The sequence below is a fragment of the Bombyx mandarina genome, chromosome 19, assembly GCF_030267445.1.
Source record: "Bombyx mandarina strain Sakado chromosome 19, ASM3026744v2".
Taxonomy (NCBI): domain Eukaryota; kingdom Metazoa; phylum Arthropoda; class Insecta; order Lepidoptera; family Bombycidae; genus Bombyx; species Bombyx mandarina.
In genome coordinates this window covers 12,184,084-12,203,825 of record NC_143225.1, presented here as the reverse complement: position 1 = coordinate 12,203,825, position 19,742 = coordinate 12,184,084, and the positions used below count along the sequence as shown (strand labels likewise).

General features: G+C 40.5%; 1 protein-coding gene across 1 annotated transcript in view; it reads right to left on the bottom strand.

The window, feature by feature from the left end:
• LOC114240842 (oxysterol-binding protein-related protein 9) overlaps positions 1-19,742 on the bottom strand; it is a 74,564-nt gene that overhangs the window by 988 nt on the left and 53,834 nt on the right. The window contains exons 9-15 of the mRNA XM_028171530.2: positions 9,158-9,261; positions 8,261-8,367; positions 7,402-7,487; positions 5,981-6,158; positions 4,668-4,927; positions 3,635-3,857; positions 213-440 (exon numbers count right to left, since the gene is read on the bottom strand). Coding sequence (XP_028027331.2) covers positions 213-440; positions 3,635-3,857; positions 4,668-4,927; positions 5,981-6,158; positions 7,402-7,487; positions 8,261-8,367; positions 9,158-9,261 — 1,186 coding nt within the window. The remainder of the gene's footprint in view (positions 1-212; positions 441-3,634; positions 3,858-4,667; positions 4,928-5,980; positions 6,159-7,401; positions 7,488-8,260; positions 8,368-9,157; positions 9,262-19,742) is intronic.

Here is a 19,742-nt window from a genome sequence, read left to right as displayed (position 1 = left end):
AAAAATTAACAACTGAACAGATGCCTAAATACCTTGTGTGTATATATACATGTATATACATACACACATATGCTCACACACACACACACACGCACACACACACACACACACACACACACAGTGTCCTGCGTTTCGAACCGAAACGCATTACTGCGTCACGGCAGAAATAGGCAGGGCGGTGGTACCTACCCTCCAGTAAGCGAGTAGCGTACCTGCGTCTGCCACTTCTCCCCGCTGGCCTCGCGGTGCTTGACTGCGTCCCGCTGCGCCTGCTCCACGTGTCGCTTGGCGAGCGTGGCGGCGTCGCAGTCGGCAGCGCGCAGGGCGCACGTGACGTGGCGCCACACGCGGCGCGACTCGTGCGGCAGCTGCCGGCTCACGGGCGCCACGCGTTTGCGCCGCGGCTTCATGTTGCTCACTTCGAACAGGATCTCCGACCGCTGAGGAACGAACGCTCAATGTCCGGTCATCGTTCGGCGAGTAAATTAACCCACCCAAGTTGAAGTAGTCGTGGCCTAACAGCCTGGCCACGGGACATTCGCCGATACGAATATTCGCGCGGTGCGAACGGCGAAGCGTCTAGCGACTAAAATAAGAACATAGAAATGTACCTAACAAGCCACGCGCACCGGCGACCGGCGAAGCGACCGGCGGAATGTACCATAGATTATACACTTAATATAGAATGTACCGAGCGAATCGCGCGGGCGACTTACGATGCGGCGGGCGAGCAAAACAAATGCATGAATAAGGACGGCGCAAGCCACGGAGTCGAGCGGTAGTCGCGGCGAATAGTGCAGTGATTAAATGAGTTTAGTTGTTTTCGCCGCGAAAAATGAACGCCGAAATTTTTATATTTTATATTTTTTATTAATTTTTTATTTTTTTTTAAACTCTTCGTGACCGAACGGATAAGGAGTCCGGTGTTGAGCGATGCACCGGTAGTCGAATATCAGGCGGGTACCAATTTTTGTAATGAAATACGTACTCAACAAATTTTAATGTTCACGATTGATTTCCACGGTGAAGGAATAACATCGTGTAATAAAAATGAAACCCTCAAAATTATAATTTGCGTAATTACTGGGGGTAGGACCTCTTGTGAGTCCGCGCGGGTAGGTACCACCACCCTGCCTGTTTCTGCCGTGAAGTAGTAATGCGTTTCGGTTTGAAGGGTGGGGCAGCCATTGTAACTATACTTGAGACCTTAGAACTTATATCTCAAGGTGGGTGGCGCATTTACGTCGTGGATGTCTATGGGCTTCAGTAACCACTTAACACAAGGTGGACTGTGAGCTCATCCACCCATCTAAGCAATAAAAAAAAAATTGCTGAAATACTAGCTAGACCAGCTATTTGGAAGTCTAGCCACCCAAAGTATTTCTCGTACTTCTTGTGGAATTCTCCATCTATAGGTATACTCTGATTCTTATTCAAATCATGTACTTCACAATCTTTTCCAAATAATAGGTCCTGAACCAAAAAACTATTAATTTGTAAGCAATATCGAAATAATTTCGATATAGACATTTCGCTGTCGGACTTCCTTACTAGTCGCGGCGGCGAACGTGAGTACCCGTGGCCTGCAAACGGTGCTGCGCGAATGGTCGCCTCGTCCACCGCTTCGCTGTTCGCACCGCCGATCCCCGTGGCCAGGCCGTAAAGGATAAGACGTCCGGTGCATTCGTGTTGAAGCGATGCACCCGTGTTCGAATCCCGCAGGTGGGTACCAATTTTTCTAATGAAATACGTACTCGACAAATGTTCACGATTGACTTCCACGGTGAAGGAATAACATCGTGTAATAAAAATCAAACCCGCAAAATTATATTTTGCGTAATTACTGGTGGTAGGACCTCTTGTGAGTCCGCACGGGTAGGTACCACCGCCCTGCCTATATCTGCCGTGAAGCAGTAATGCGTTTCGGTTTGAAGGGTAGAGCAGCCGTTGTAACTATACTGAGACCTTAGAACTTATATCTCGAGGTGGGTGGCGCATTTACGTTGTAGATGTCTGTGGGCTCCAGTAACCACTTGACACCAGGTGGGCTGTGAGCTCGTCCAACCATCTAAGCAATAAAAAAAAATAGAGGTAGAATATGGACAACTCTGGTATGTCACAATACTTTTGTTGAGTTGTTAGATTTAACTTTGTTGAACTGAAAATGATTTTTATTTAGTGTTTAAAAATATTAAATGGTTTAATTTAGTCATCAAAGTTTTGTAACTCATTAAATATATTCAAAAGTTAATTACCTAAAGTTAGGTACCTACCTAACAACTAAATAGTGCCAGCCCTATCGAAAAACTCTATTGTCCCCATACGTAACCTGATTCACCCCAAAGCCAAGGTGAATCGGGTCAAGCTAGTTTTTTCAGTTTTTGTGTATATTTTGTAATGAACTATGTATAATAACGCATCGTATCAAAGCCTCCGGAACAATATTAATCTTAATTTTATTTACCTTAAGAAACACTATTGAAAATTTGTGTTGCATTTGGAAAGGGTCCCGATTCCCCCCAATCTACGGTAGATTCGTTCGTGCCGCTGAAATTAATTCTTTTTACGGCCGGTAGGGGCGCTGTTTAAATCATATACATTTTTTCTCGATAGGGATACGAATACTTTTTCGATAGTCATTCGTGCTCTGACTCTAATGCCGGCCACTCACATGCGCGCAAATATTCGTACATTGTACGAATATTTGCGCGTATGTAAATATGTAAAAATGCGCGCAAATATTCGTACATTGTACGAATATTTGCGCGTATGTAAAGAGCCGTCAAACATTCATTCGCAAACTTAGCGTCTGTGCAAATGGGTTCGGTACTCAATTTGCGAACCCGTTTGCGCTTCCTGCTACACTTGTTTACGAATGTCTCACGAATTTCTCCTCCTTTTTAATTCGTCAATAGAACATTGAAGAGAAAAAGAGTTTTGAATTCTTTCCCAGACATCATTAACAGCCATGCTGTTTTTATGGGATTTCTTTTGATGAAGATACGCTACACAGTAGACGTCACGATCTATGAAAATAGCGAAACGTCCGTTACCTTCGCAATCCTGGGCGCAACTTGTCACACGAATGTGTGGGAGAGTACGCGAAGGACCGCGGTTCGCGCGCTTTGATGTCTGTTAAAAACCGACACAGCTTGGAAAACCACGAATGCAGCGAAAACTTTGCATAATCATTTGCAAATTTCGTCCTACACTTGCGGGTTTGCGTATTCGTGCGAATGTGAGTGACCGGTGTAAGAGCAGGGCCTTATAACTGCGATACTTTGAGACAAATATTTTTTCTGTATGGAAACTAGCGACGTCTTGTAGCGGATGCCCCTAAACTTATATATTATTAAAGTTAAGGCATTTAATTATTGTATAACTAAACATAGAAAATAAAAAAATTATAAATTAAGTAATATGTTACTGCCATCTACAGGAGCACTGAGAAACTAATCGAAGCGACGCCATCTAGTGGCCGACGCCCTCAAACATTTTTGTTGAGTGCTTGAGTTGCTTATCTATAACTAATTTATATGTATTATCTATGGACTAGAGGGACTCTGACAGTGGTATCACTCGATACGAGTACACCAGGCGCCTCGTCCTTTGAGCCACGACAAAGCACACTCACCCCTGAGTCGGTCCACCTCCCATCCATCCTGGTGTTCCACTCGCCCTGCGCGGTGTAATACGGCTTCTTCTCGGCGCCGGCGAATATCTCGCAGGTGACCCTGTGCTTCTTGCCGCCGTAGAACGGCTTAGTTAGGAACTCTATGTTGGCTTTGTGGCCCGTTTGCACGCACTCGATGACCACAGAGCCGCCCAGTTCGATCCACGGTACCGTTAATATTGACCTGAAATTATTAATGACTATGTACCGTGGGATATTTCAGGTGTTTTATAAAGTACTGGTGGTAGGACTTCTCGTGAGTCCGCACGGGTAGGTACCACCACCACGCCTATTTCTGCCGTGAAGCAGTAATGTGTTTCGGGTTGAAAGATGGGTGATGTCTAAGAACCATAAGACACTGTATTGTTGATTTCAATGCTGTTGTTACGTCGATAAGAGTAACGCCATCTATCGCCGAGTAGTTGAAACAACGCCATCTATTGTCAGATAGCGAAAACACACACCGAAGCTACTCGAATTGCCCAGAATGTTCTCGATAAATCTAGGGGTGTCGTCTCGACTATAAAAGCGTTATAGAGATGGCACGAATGAGTCAATAAACGGATCTACTCGAAGCGAAACAGCGAACGGATCACTTGAAGCGAAGCGGAAGAAGTGATTTGAGAATTTTAAAGTTTTCTGTGAGTGTTCTAAGTGATAAATACAGTGTCAATTTCTACTTAGGTAGAATTTTTATTTATCCCGAACCCCAGCGCGTATCACTATTACCACATAAACTTTCCACATGGACATAGGGAGCGGCAGAATAACAGCGATAGTTTCAGCTATCACATAGCTGAGCCGCGGCCTTTTTACCTCCACTGTCAGTATAATAAATATACTATAATATACTATATAATATATATGTATTATAATATTGTTTAGATAGAATTAGAAAATTATGTCATATTAATAATTGAAAAGTTAATTGTATTGTGGAGTAAATAAATCTAATTATTATTATTATTATAGGAAACATGGTCGAAATTCTCACCTGCCGTAACCATTCGGGAATGTCAAAGTGTACTCCTCTCCGAGATCGATGAGCGTGACCGTGCCCTTCCCGATGTTGTGGACTCCTATGGACAGGCCGAGGAACTTGCTCTTCGTCCACACCCAGGCCTCGAACTGGATGCGTTTGTTGACGTGCTCCGCGTAGAACGCCGATATGGGGGGATGGTGGGACACTTGCTCGGCCACGAACGACAGCTGGTCCGGACTGCACCACGGCACAGGACCGTCCCCTACCTCTTGCTGCGAAATACAGTTACATCTCAACTATCTATATCTATACTAATATTATAAAGAGAAAAGATTTGTTTTTTTTATTATTATTATTATTGCTTAGATGGGTGGGCAAGCTCACAGCCCACCCGGTGTCAAGTGGTTACTGGAGCCCATAGACATCCACAACGCAAATGCGCCACCCACCTTCAGATATAAGTTCTAAGGTCTCAAGTATAGTTACAACGGCTGCCCCACCCTTCAAACCGAAACGCATTACAACTTCACGGCAGAAATAGGCAGGGTGGTGGTACCCACCCGCGCGGACTCACAAGAGGTCCTACCACCAGTAAAGATTCATTTTAAATGCCCAGCGAAGCGGGCGAGTACAGCTAGTTTTTCATATAAGCAGTCCTCGCAGTCTCTATACAGCACTGGCTGCGAATTTTGAGGAAAGAGCAATCGCTGACGTTTGTAGACATCAATGAAGTCACGGCCTACCGCTGTTTTTATTTCCTACCTAAGCTGATGGTCTTGAAAGACCATATCAGCGTAACCGGGCGAGTAGGTGAGATCACGGGGCTCAAACCTGACGATGTTGGTAACACGAACCCTAACCAGAGCAGTGTTTCGCAGAATCCACCACCGAATCAAAAAAGGCGACCCACTGAGACGATCCGGCGAGAAACTCAGTTGGCTGTCTCTATGGGTTAATTTACTCGCCGAGCTTTTTGTCCCAAGCGACGGGTTCGACGAGGACTATGACCAGTGCTTGAGGTACCTAACAGCGACGTTAATGGATCGGTAGGATCCGAAATGATGTGTTTTGGAAGACCTCAACTGTTTACCATTCAGTCCGCAGGATCGGGAATGATATCTACCGCTGAGGATTCGTTCTTGGCCTTGTTCGAAGGGCATTTTTAAGACTTTAGTACTTTAATTTGCGACACAAATGGGCAGAATGATGGTCCCCACTACCACTATATCTCACTTTGGGCTCACGTATTACCTAGTTGAGAGGTTTCATGTGCACGTCACAAAGCCAGAAGTCACAGCCGCGCGTCAAAAACAATAATCCCTTACCTTATCATTGGGGTTATCGAGTGCCCCGTCCAGGTCCCAGTGACAGCGGAACACCTCCCCCAGTATGGGGTTGTAGGGTTTCTTGGCGACTTGCGACTTGCGACCGGCGTGATACGAACTCAGGTACCAGCGGATCACTTGCACCATTCTCTCGCGCGGCGTCGGCAGTTCTACTATCCTGGAAGTTAGAAAACGTAATCTTTACGAATTAGCAGACAAAGCTGGGGATGTTAGTGTCCATTGTTCGCCCAGGTCATCATATTCATTAAACACCAGCAGATCGTCAAGTCCCACATACCCGCGCGCCCCCTAGACGCGGAGACCTCGCAGAAGGTTTGGCCAACAGCCCGAACAAAAAAATCATCATAGTTTGTTTTAAGTTTTAATTATCGTTGTGACTTGTATACTGGTGGTAGGACCTCTTGTGAGTCTGCACGGGTAGGTACCACCGCCCCGCCTAGTTCTGCCGTGAAGCAGTAATGCGTTTCGGTTTGAAAGGCGGGGCAGCCGTTGTAACTATACTGAGACCTTAGAATTTATATCTCAAGGTGTGTGGTGCATTTACGTTGTAGATGTCTATGGGCTCCAGTAACCCCTTAACACTAGGTGGGCTGTGAGCTCGTACAAACATCTAAGAAAAAAAAAAAACTTTAGTGGTTTCTTTTTCTCATACCTCCAGGCACCTAACTATAATAATGCTATCCACAATATATCCTCCGATACATCTTAAGATTTATCTTGATAAGGATAACTAGTGTTCGTTGAGCGATCGATGTTCGAACATAATCACTGATATCTCACTCAAAAACTTATTAACGTTTCGTATAAACAAAATATCAAAACAAAAATCGTTTAGAGCACTAAAGCTTTTCGATTAACAAGCAGAAGAGAAAATTGTGCTAAGTGTGCTTAGGACGAGTTTTTTAACGTTCTCGATAGCGTAAAAGTTAACTCAGTACGTATGCAGTTGGAACGTTTGCCTACGTTTGCCGCTAGGGGCGCTGTTTTTTACGCTATCGAGAATGTTAAAAAAGACAGCTTATGCACACAGTTCATTTTGCGCGTACATTTAAGTGTAGATGTGGCGGAAGAATTTTTTCATACTAAATTTACTTTATAAATTTCTTTATACTAAACTTACGTTATAAATGTGTTAATGCTAAGCTTACTTTATAAACTTGTTCATACTAAACTTACTTTATAAACTTGTTCACACTAAACTTACTTTATAAATTTGTTCACACTAAACTTACTTTATAAATTTGTTCATCCTAAACTTACTTTATAAACTTGTTCACACTAAACTTACTTTATAAATTTGTTCACACTAAACTTACTTTATAAATTTGTTCATCCTAAACTTATTTTATAAACTTGTTCACACTAAACTTACTTCATAAACTTGTTCATACTAAACTTACTTTATAAATTGGTCGGGATGAGCGAACGAATCCGCGTACATTTCCAATAGCGATCGTCTTTCCAGTATAAAAGTCGGGAGCACAACCTGTAATGTTACATTTTATTTCTTTTAACACCTATTTACTCTCATTTGGTATTAAAAAGCGGACCGTACACAACGAAACATTAGAAGTCGTCGTGGCCTAAAGAATTAGACGCCCTACGCATTCCAATGTTCCAATCCGACAAGTAGGTAGGTACCTTAATTTTTCCAATGAAATACGTACTTAACAAACGTTCCCACGATTGACTTCGACGGCGAAGGAATAATAAATGCCACGTAATAAAAATCAGAGCCGCAAAATTACAATTTTCGTACGTATAGTAATTTGGGACGTTTTATGAGTCCCCACGGGTAGGTATGACATGTGAAGCAGTAATGCGTTTCGGTTTGAAGCGTGGGGCAGCCGTTGTACTGTAAACAGCTGAAACCTTAGAACTCATGTCTCAAGGTAGGTGGCAGCATTTACGTTGTAAACGTTTTTATAGGCTCCGGTACCTATTTGACGTCAGGCGGGCTGTGAGCTCTAATCTAAGCAACAACGCTTTACATTAAAATATAGAAGTATAAAATCCGGATTCGACGAAATAGGCAGGGAATTACGGCACGCTACCACTGATATTATTAACCTACATTTACAGGTACTTAAATACCCGTTGGAAGGCACATTTTGTTTTGCCTATGGCTCCATTTATGAACTAATACTAAGCACGGCTGTTAATGTTATCCAATTACGACAAGTCCCAGTGTAACAAGGCTATTGTCATGTTAGATTACCTGTATAATAAACTCTACATTTATATATAGTGCATACTGACCTTCGTGAGATCCATTCCGATCTTGACCTGCGACAGGAGATGCGTGACAACCGAGCCGTGGTTCTCCATCGATCCGAGATCACTGTCCGATTCGTCCTCGTAGAGAGCTACGATAAATACATAATATTGACGTTTATCGAATAGAAAAGAAAATAGAAGGAATCATATCTACAACATTTTTCTTCTATGAAGTATTGTGACCCTCACCATTCGGCCTCTTTCAACCGTAGTCCCCAGTTTGGGTTTGAGGCACATCTGTTTCGTTGTGATAAAAACGACATTATTATTTTCCCTACCCTATTCTAGTGACCTTGAGGGTCATACTAGATTCACCGAGCGAGTAGTAGGTGAGCTCACGGGGCTCTAACCTGACGACGTTGCTAACACTAGCCCTAACAAGAGCAGTGTTTAACACCGAATCGGACACGCACCTACTGCGAAGATCCGGCGAGAAACTCAGTGGACTGTGTCTATTTCAAAATGTCACTTGTCATAATCTCAAGGTGATCGTAGGCTGGTCAACACGTCTTTACGGATCCATCAGATCCAATAACCTTTGCATTAGACGCCTTCAGCTCTAACACTAGGAGCAGGCTTAAGGACCCCGGTAACCGTACTCGTCGAACTCGACAAAGAGTGCAACCTAACCCATGAATCAACTCGCTGAGTTTCTTGCCGAATCTTCTCAGAGGGTCGCGATTCCGATTCGGTAGTAGATTCATTCGCGAAGCAGCTGCTCTCGAGCTGTTAGGTCTCCTTCGGAGGCGCTCGGGCAGCTCTTAGCAAATCCCACCCCTCCTGGCCGAGCCTTTGCTCGCCTCGGGCCACCAGTAATCTTTCAATCATAAAAAAAAGACTGGTCTAATTAAGGCAATAAAAAAAACTGTAATTCCTCACCATCATAGTCGATCTCTCCATCTCTAGTTCGAGGCAGGTCGACGGTCGCGGGCTGCGCCGAGTCTTGCTCGGGCGTGCCCTCCGCCGGATGATTCCTGCTAACGCTGTAACAACGATATTAATATATTAATTTTTTATTGCGCTCTTGGTCTAGGGGTATCAAGACGCCCAGGTTCAAACTGGGTAATGGATCGGCTACAAAATGAATCGCTCTTTGAAAACCAACCGACTTGTGATATATGTACCCCTATTTTAACGTTTAGATAAGAACGAACAAATTCTTCGTTGCAGAAACATCACGGTGTACGTGTTAGTGTCTATTTATAAAAAAATATGTATTTAAAAAAAAGCGTGGGGTGCTTTTTAAGATATTATTGAAATAATAATTCTTCTACTCATATCTGTCAGAAAAATATTTGTAACCAATAACACCATGTACCCCACGCTTTTTTTACAATAAAATCTATTTTACACTATTTTCAATTTAAATTTATTAAAATTTATTTTCTAATTTTTTAGTTCAATTTTATATAAAGCGTGTTTTTTACTTTTTTTAAACTATTCTTTTTCTACCTATTCACTGATAGCCTAAGGCAGTGGTCGGCAAAGTGCGGTTCCAGAGCCGCATGTGGTTATTTGGCTCCTTAAGTGCGGCTCTGCATTTAGTGCACTACCTACTTATTTAGTGTAATAAAAATTTACTAAACAAGCAGATTTGGCTCCCAATTCTTTTTTTAATTATTATAATGTTCGTATTTGGCTCTTTAGCTAATAAGTTTGCCGACCACTGACCTAAAGGGCTAGGTGACCTCAACCTGAGAGAATTTGTTAAAACTAGCCCTAGAAAGAACAGTAATTCGAAGAGTCTACCACCGGATCGGAATCGCGACCCACTGAGAAGATCCGGCGAGAAACTCAGTGGACTGTGTCTGTGCGTTAGTTCGCCAGTGGAACTCTTCGTCGTAATCGACGAGTGTACGTGTTATAAGTGAAATTCAATCGATTTCTAAGTTATAAGATAAATAACGTGACATAAGTCGTCGGTTAACGATATCGATTTTTTTAAAAAAGTATTGCAATCCATACGTCAATTTCCAATTGTGGAGTCAATGCCACCCGCGCTTTAAGTGACGTCAAGAACAAGGGTGACTTATTAAAACGTTCCATTAAAATTCTTTAAATATAGACGAATAATAAAAATCTCATCTATATTATATTATATATTATATCTATATAAAAATGATTTGCTGTTCGTTAGTCTCGCTAAAACACGAGAACGGCTGGATCGATTTGGTTAATTTTAGTCTTCAATTATTTGTGGAAGTCCATAGAAGGTTTAAAAGGTAGATAAGTATGAAAATGTTCAGAATTAAATGAAAATAACAATTTTGTTTTTCCTTTGATGTGTCTCCCGTCGGACGGATTCTTTTTGTTTGTTCTAAGTTTATTTTATACTAAAGTTTAGGTCTTTTATTTATCGATTGAGGCACTATGAAGTTTGCCGGGTCAGCTAGTTAAATATAAAATCGAGCAATAAAACAACACATAGAAGATTGTTACTTAGTAAATATTGAGCTTTAAAATAGTGGATTTTTTTATAATACATACATACTTAGGAGACATTTAACGATTTGTGATTATTAGAGTAGAAATACAATGAAATAAAAAGCATTGAAAATAAAAGATAAGTGATTTATACAAAATAAACTGACAATATCATCAATGTAGTCAAAAACTTATATTATTGTAGATGGCAACAAAGTGACCGCCCAGAGACAATTATTAGGGGTTAAAGGACTCCCTTAATTGTGGGTTTTTGGTCACTGAATAAAAGCATGTGTCCAGTAATTCTGTATTAATGAATTACATATTAATCTTAAAAATTAACTAAGATATAAGACTAGAGCAGTGCTTCGCAGAATCTACTAACGGATCGGTTTTGCAATGTATTAACCCTAAGAACGGCCGAGAGAGCTCATAGCTTTCACACGTCAATCAATTTACATACGTAAGGGAATACAATGTAGCCTTCACCTTTAAATAGCAACTACAACTATGAATACCGAAGGCTACTTATTCGTTCTATTATTCGTCTATCAAGGCTCGAGCCTTGACCTCACACGCTCATTAGCCCGGCGACCGGGTCAAAATTTGATTTATATCCGCTGCTATCGAGTTGATATTTTGGCATTGGGTATAATGATGTTAATTTTGGGGCGGGTCATATTGGCTGTGCTACCGATGTGAAGCAAGATTTGACTTTTGGTGTGCTGGACTTTCTTCTCGACCCGTGTATGTGGGTAAGGCACAATGAGCCTTCTGAGTTTCTCGAGTGAATCTTCTCAGTGAGTCGAGATTCCGATCCTGTGGTTAAATTCTGCGAAGTATTGCTTTTGGTAGGGCTAGTGTTAGCAAATTCTGTCAGCTTGAACCCCCGAGCTCACATACCCGGGTTTAGCTAAAATAGCATCTTAGGGTACCAGCGAATAGGTAGGGAAAAAGGCACAATACCTACGTGTCAATTTTATAGTTTAACTAGCCGTATTCGCCCGCTTCGTTGGGCATTTAAAATTAACATTATTATTTATTGTCATTATTATTAAAGAGTCCAACACTCGTATAAATATTAGCCTATCCATTAAGTACATGTATTTTCTACATGGATACCAAGTTTCAAGTCAATCGGATGCATGGTTCAATAGTTATAACGGAACATCCGTAAAAACCACTGTAGATTTATATATTAGTATAGATATAGATTTGTTTCATAATTCCACATCTGCTTGAAGTTTTTGCCTCTTGGGAATATGAAAACTACTGCTGGAGTAGAACAGCGTCATATGATATCATACATCAGGAAAACTCCCATATCAACAAGGATATGGGAGTTTTCGATCGCATCGACGATAGCGTTTAGTGATCCTGATTTGTAGCCCACGCCTCGAATTTTGCTCAGCCATTGTTTTTAAAACACAGCTGATCTTTGTTTCTTTGTCTCATATAGATATATCTTTTATAAATGAAAATTCATTAAAGTATTTAATATTATGATTTTTAATTTTAAACGCAGGTTTTTGTTACGCCGTCTGTTTTTATCGAACCGTACGAATTTTATTTATTGTCCTTCGAGGGAAATGAGAAGCGAATCTGACAGTGAGTAGTCAAAAGCACAGCGAAGACTTTGTCCACCCTTGAAAACGCTTAAAAAGTAGTTCAGTATTGTTTTTTTTTTATTTTCCCATTCCAAGATCGATCTGACATTCCAAAACGAATAAAGTTATTTTTATTATACAATTGACTAACTCAGTTGCGGAGCAGTTTGCGCCCTTGACTGTTGCGCCAAGGGTCGTGGGTTCGATTCTTAGATCGGGTAAACATTTGTGTAATGAAGATTAGTTATTCTAAAATTACTTCTTCTTCTTTGTCTCCACCTTATCCCACTAGGTGGGGTCGGCACAGCGATTTTTTCTATTCCATTCTATCAGCCGTCATCTCAACATTCAGTTCTCTCTCTGATCTCGCCATTTACACACTGCATTCACGTCTTCTTCGGTCGACCTCTCCCTCCTCTACCTTGCACTACAATTTACATACATCTCCTCGTCACCTGCATCTCCTCTCTACGCATCACACGTCCATACCTCGCTAACCGTCCTCTCTTTAATTTGTCAATCACCGGGCTACTTTCACACTTCCTCTGATTTACTCATTCTTTATCTTGTCCAGTCTTGTCACTCCACACATCCATCTCAACATACGCATCTCTGCCGCGTGCACTCCTCTTCCGTGCTTTACTTCCGTCGCCCAACATTCAGATCCATACAAGAATACATCTAAAATTAATTCAGTTCAGTTATTTATTTATAATAAGATATGTTCAAATAAATGTCGACAAATAATAGTTGTCTCCGAATTTCATTAGGACGATGCGAAATCCGGAAACGGTTTACGAACACGCGTTCTTCATATCCTGAGGGAACTAAACGGAAAACACAACCCGCCTTTATATCCTTTTCTATTTCCTCAAGGGTACCCATTTCCTGGGAAGATTCTTATAGGTAATAATTACAAAAAGCTGTTAGCTCCATGGGTCTCATGGGAGCATAACAATCAATTTATACGTATTAGCCTGACCACATTGAGCATGTACCTATATAAAATTTTCATATTAGTTCTCTATTAGTTTTGTATTACTTTTACTCGATTCTGTGACTTCATCGTGAAAGTATTTCGTAAAAACATGGTTACTGCCATGTTTTTATGTTAGGTTAGGTAGTCCTAAGCCCTAAATTTTAGGAAAAATTGACAAGGTACAAGGATTGAACTGACAAGTGCAAAGGTTCTTTACCTAATTGATTACGAGAACTTTCTAGTTGAGCATTTATTTTCTCAGTTCATTCTCTCCATTCATTTTGAAAATGGATTTTTATTTCGTACTAGCGAGACCCGATCAAGCTCTAACTATCGCTAATTTTATGAAAAACATTGTTTTCCGGAAACCATTCGCACGTCATCTGTCGTAAATTGATGGGACTGTGAAAGAAACTCTCCCTGATGAGCCAACTACCGCACGGAGATTCATCACAACCGCATGAATGGTTTATGAACGCATAGAAAATAAACAGACAAACCTACAAGCGATAATTGACTTTTATTTATGCAGATAGATTGGCAAATTAATGTGTATAGAGAATTCCACACGAAAACAGAATTAAAACAAATATTTTTGTAATAATAGTCTTTAAATTTTCATTTTACCCAAGTCGTACAAAAAGTACAGTTTTGGAGATAAAAAATAAAATTACATTCAGCTGCAAAAATACTGGTAAATGCTCCTAGAGATATTTTTTAAACAACTTCAGTTAAGGCTTTAAAACAGCGATTCCCAAACTATTTCGGGAAAGAGACTTCTCGTCCAAAATTAATTGAAACCTCAGACACCCTTAACCAAATTACTTTAAAAATCCTATCTCTAGCTTTTCGCTATTGATTTAAAATACTGACTAATTTAAAACTTTGCGGTTGGTTACATTATCGTAAATGTAAATGGCATAAATCGACCCCTTTGGGAGTCTCTGCTTTAAAATAATAACATCTCCTTCGTCTTGATCAGCGATTTAAAGGCATCGCATGTATGGACGTCATCGTGGCCTAAAGTATAACACGGCCGGTTTATTATTATCAAGCAACGCGACAGTATCGATGTTCGAATCCCACAGACAGGTACCAATTTTTCTAATGACACACATACTTAAAAGGTTTTCTTGTAAGACTTCCACGGCGAAAGAATAACGTGATGATGTAAAAAAATTCAAAACAACATTTTTTTTAGATTTGCGTTATAATTTGTAGTAATAGTAGGATTTGTTCTAAGTTGGCACGGATAGCTACCACGATCCTGGCCAATTTTGCCGCAATGCAGTCATGCAGTGTTGTGTGAAAGCCTCTAATAAATGTCAGAGTTTGATGGAGGCGAATAGATCTTTGGAACTATTTAGCAGAAAAGTAAAACTTCTCCAGGAAGCATATAGGAAATTCACTACAGCTAAGAGTGATTCAAGAAAATATAGTTGTTGGAAAATACGAGCGCGCGTGGCCTTTATTTGTAGTTGTAATCGTAAATACACATTTTCGTTAATGTGTGTACCCGACGAAGCGGTTTTATTATGATTAAAGGTTTACTGGTGGCCCGGAGGCCTTTCCATTTTCACCAGGACAGGTGGGCGAGCAAAGGCTCAGCCAGGAGGGGTGGGATTTGCTAACAGCTGCCCGAGCGCCTTCGAAAGAGACCAAACGACACAAGAGTAGCTGCTTCGCGAATGAATCTACTACCGGATCGGAATCGCGACCCGCTGATAAGATACAGCGAGAAACTCAGCGAGCTGATGCACGGGTTAGGTTGCACGTCGAACTCTTTGTCGAGTTCGACGAGCACGGTTACCGGGATCCCTAAGCCTGCTCCTAGTGTTAGAGCTGAAGGCGTCTTGGAGCGGTCAGTAGCTACATTAGCTACATATAGCCTACATTGACGCATATACAGATTGGTCACACACACACAACTAAGGCGCGCAGTCGTACTTTGCAACAACTATACAATTTAATTTTTATTAATAGTCAAACAAAAGAGGATTCTCTTGGGAACGTCGGCAGGTGCGCGTCCGAGGGTCACTATCAAGGCCGATCGATGCGTTTATAGACGATCGATTGAAAATGCGACATTGTAAAGTTCAGTGTAACTTAAAGGTGACATTGTTTTTTTTAAGTTTGTTAATTATGTTACGCGCTGAAGGGAAGGGCAAATTAAAACTCTATTTAACACTTAGGACACTTAACAATTCGTAATTCACTTCTTCCCTTTCGCTTCAGGTGATCCGTTCACTGTTTCGCTTCGGGTAGAACCGATTACTAACTGCTTTCGTGTCATCTCTACAACGCTTTTATAGTCGATACGACAACTCTACAATTATCGAGAACATTCTAGGTAAGTCAAGTCGTTTCGATATGTGTTTCCGCTATTTGATAATAGATGGCGATTACACTTCTCGAGCGTTCTCGATATTACTAATTCTTTTGATATTCGTTTCTACTCTTCGACGACAGATGGCGTTACTCTTACCGGTGTTACAATTATTTATTAAAATGGTGTCCGCCACTACTCATGAGTCATGCATGACCTTCCTCTATACAGGAAAATCACCCTGTATATAATGCAAAAATTTAGAAAATAGCGTATCTTGATTTGAAGCAGACAATGTTTACTATTAGACATATAGAAGCAGTAATAAAGAAAATATATTTTTCCCATACGAAAAGAAAAAAGTTATAGGCACACGCTCGCATTGGAACCGATCCAAATAATGTCTATCCTTACATTTCTAGTAAACATGTTCATTGCCAAATTTCGTGGACGCGTAGGCAATATGCATCCGAAAACTTAATAATAATAGCAATATACATATGTACATCAGTTTTGGTAATGTATTGCATATATAATTCATGTGCTCAGCTGGTCTACATTGACGTCAAACATCAATGTATGAAACAGATGATGTTTTGTTTCATTCATATGAATTGAATAATGAATTAAAGTTAAGTTTGACTGGGATATATCTTTCGAGTAAAACGAATGTCTCTATATTATATCTCAACCTGTTATAATACATATTGGTAGCCGGTCTGTCTGACTCGAAGTCTTTCATTGACCAGATCAGACTAATGACGTCACGACCTCTTATTTCTTAGACCTACTTACAAAAATAAGACTATCTAAATACTTCATTTCGTCTATGTCTTAGGTTTCAAAGATGAGCTCGTGCGATGCGTCACGTATCAACAATACCGTTGCCATGGTAATTATTTCAAATAACAACGCTTGCAATCGTTCGGCTAGTGGTTAACAAAATTGATAAGCTTTACTTAATTGGAGGGAATCATTGTTGACGGAAAACTACTAATCAAAACCTTTGTTTTGATTTATAGTAATGACCTTAATGGTATAGTTGGCTGTGTTTCTTATGTACATATTTGTTGCAAATTTAACCTCTTTTCCTTCAATACACAATAGTACTCACTATAACTATTTATTCAAATTATAGTATTATTGGTTTATAGGGAGCAGACGGGTTAGCAACCCTCGTGTTGAACCACGAGACCCACTCATGGCCAGTACAAAGCGAATAGCGCCTTATTCTTTGAGTCGTGAGGTCGAAATGTCAGAAGGTTTGTAAAAGCGGCCGTCATCCGTCGAGCCAATCATTCATATAATAATTTAATAAACGGTTTTTATATTTTTAACGCCAACATGAACGTGAGCAAATGGCAAAGAACTGAGAGACTCAACTCAATTAGGCTGAGAATTATTGGAAAAGAAAAATAAATAATAAAAATAAGACGCCAAAGATTGCTCTGATAATTTATCATTTAATACGGCTAAAAATGTCAAAATAAAAGTATTACAGTGACGAAAGCCTGACGAGGTCGGGAAGCGGCAAAGAGACGATTGGCCAAAAATACTATGTATCCTAGCCCATCATCATCATCATCATCATTCTTTCCTATTACCCTCTGCTGGGGTGTAGGGCTCGAATCAAATTTTTCCATAGTTTAATCCTAATTAATCCTAGCCCATAGTCTACTATTTTGTCTACAAAAAAAAAAACAGGAGTACAGACAAATTACCATTTGACCCTAGTGGGAATTTAGAACACAAAATGGCGGGAAAGTTTATTGAAAACAATTTAAAGATCATCTTGTGTGGAATGGCGGCATAGGGATCTGTGTGGTTTTAAGCAAGACCGAAAGAAAGCTGCTGTAAACACATACACAGTGTGTATATTAATTAGATCAGAGCATCGAATGTTCTGGATCTTTTAAATGTAAACGTCGAATGTTCTGGATCTTTGAAATGTGAAGTGGCATTGGATAATGCACAGCTGAATTGGTACGAAATGACGTCACGACAAAATATTGTTGTTCTAATAAAAAAATGTGCGAACAACACAAGGCTTGGAGCGATTTCTACAATTTCCCACATAGTTAGTGTTGCCTTATGTTGATTTGCGGTGTTTCGATGAAGAGTTTTCTATTCTGTATCTGAAAAAGAGGCTTCATCACCATGTTGTCCATCAAGTCTGTTTCAATAAAAAAAATGTATTGCTTAGATGGTTGTACGGGCTCACAGCCCATCTGGTGTTAAGTGGTTACTGGAGCCCATGGACATCTACGTAAATGCGCCACCCACCTTGAGATATACGTTCTAAGATCTCAGTATAGTTACAACGGCTGCCCCACCCTTCAAACCGAAACGCATTACTGCTTCACGGCAGAAATAGGCAGGGCGGTGGTACCTACCCGCGTGAACTAAATTTGCAGCGTACTCTAACTAAGCGTACGTAGCTTCTTCCATTTATAATTATGAATGGAAGAAGTTTCGCTTTTCAAATATGACTCTTTCATTTTCTACACTGGGTTGAAATGTTGGTATCTAAAGCAAAAGTTTGGTAACTCGCAAGTTAGTCAGGATTTCTTTGTTCTATCCACAAAAAGTCCGTCAATCCTAACCGTGTACTTAACTCGTAATACTAAATAATTCGTGGCATAAAAATTTCAACATGACAACGTTGCGGTCTGGAGCACAATTAAAATAATCTTTATTTTCTGGATCACGAGAAGCTAAATTTGAAAAAATCAAAGTACGGAGCGAAAGAATATGATGTTGCATCATAGATATAACGCTAATGAGATATATCCAATACGATAGTGATATTACATTTTGACGATTCATATACTACATACATATTTTCATTTGGCATCTCGGATACCGAATATGAACATAGTTTAATAGTTTAGATGTTCACGGCGAAGTCTTAATCTAAAAATGAAGTTTTAATCGATCGTCTAAACAAATGTGTATTAATAATATGACTTTGATTTGAAATCCGTTATAAACCGTATTAACGTACCGCTACGGAGGCGAGACGTGTTTGTATTGTACGAACATCGCTCATAATAAATTTTACACGTGAAAAGTTTTGTACGTGAAAGGTTTCACGAACATTGCGTTGAACATTATGTTATTTATTAACTCTTAGAGTGCGAGCCGTCGATAAATCGACTCTCTATTAATGCGTAGAAAGTGCGGAGCGTCGGAATATCGACTATTGCGGAGTATGACTGCGATTTGCACGAACGTTTTTAATAACTTATACATCACATTTATAACCATTTAATCTAACCATAAAATTCATCTACGTTAGAGGAAAATAAGTAAGAATCTGTGCACACTTAATTAAGTACTAAGGTACATTTTTTCAAAAATCCTTTAGAAATTTCTGGAAAATACGCGAAAATTATGCTCAGCACTAAAAGGGTTAAGAGCATTTCGTACTTGTCCTATCTTATCACCTTCGATAATGTATCAAAAACTCGCATCGATTGATTGGTAACAGAGAAAACAGTAGGGAGTTTCTTGAATGGTAATGAAGAAAACAGTATGGAGCGACACTCGTAACGATACGGATGCAGAGTGTGCTTGTTTAAGTCACTTAGTGTAGCACCACAAGCACCGGTCACCGTCCTCGTCGAACCCGTCGCTTGCGACGAAGGGCTCGACGAGCGAATTAACCCACAGATACATCAAACTGAGTTTGTCGCCGGATCTTCTCAGTGGGTCGCGTTTCCGATCCGGTGGTAGATTCTGCGAAGCACGGCTCTTGCTAGGGCCAGTGTTATCATCACTCCGGTTCGAGCCCCTACACGTTAGGGCGAAGCTGATATAGCCCCTCAAGGCTATCAGCATAGGTAGAAAAAAAAAGTGTAGTACCGCCACATCTTCCGATTATGAGTTCCGGTTTGAAGGGTGGGAGAGCCGTCACGAAACGGAATTGAGACTTCCATCACACGTTGGTATCGGCATTCACCTTGTGATGTCTATGGACCACTTTACAACCAGATGGACCGCGATCTCGTCCGCCGACATAAGCAAAAAAATAGTTTGACATCGGTATATGCTGGTAACAAGTTCACCATATGTACCATCGTCATGCATATTTCTATCGCGATACAGTTTTGCCTTTCGCTTGATGGG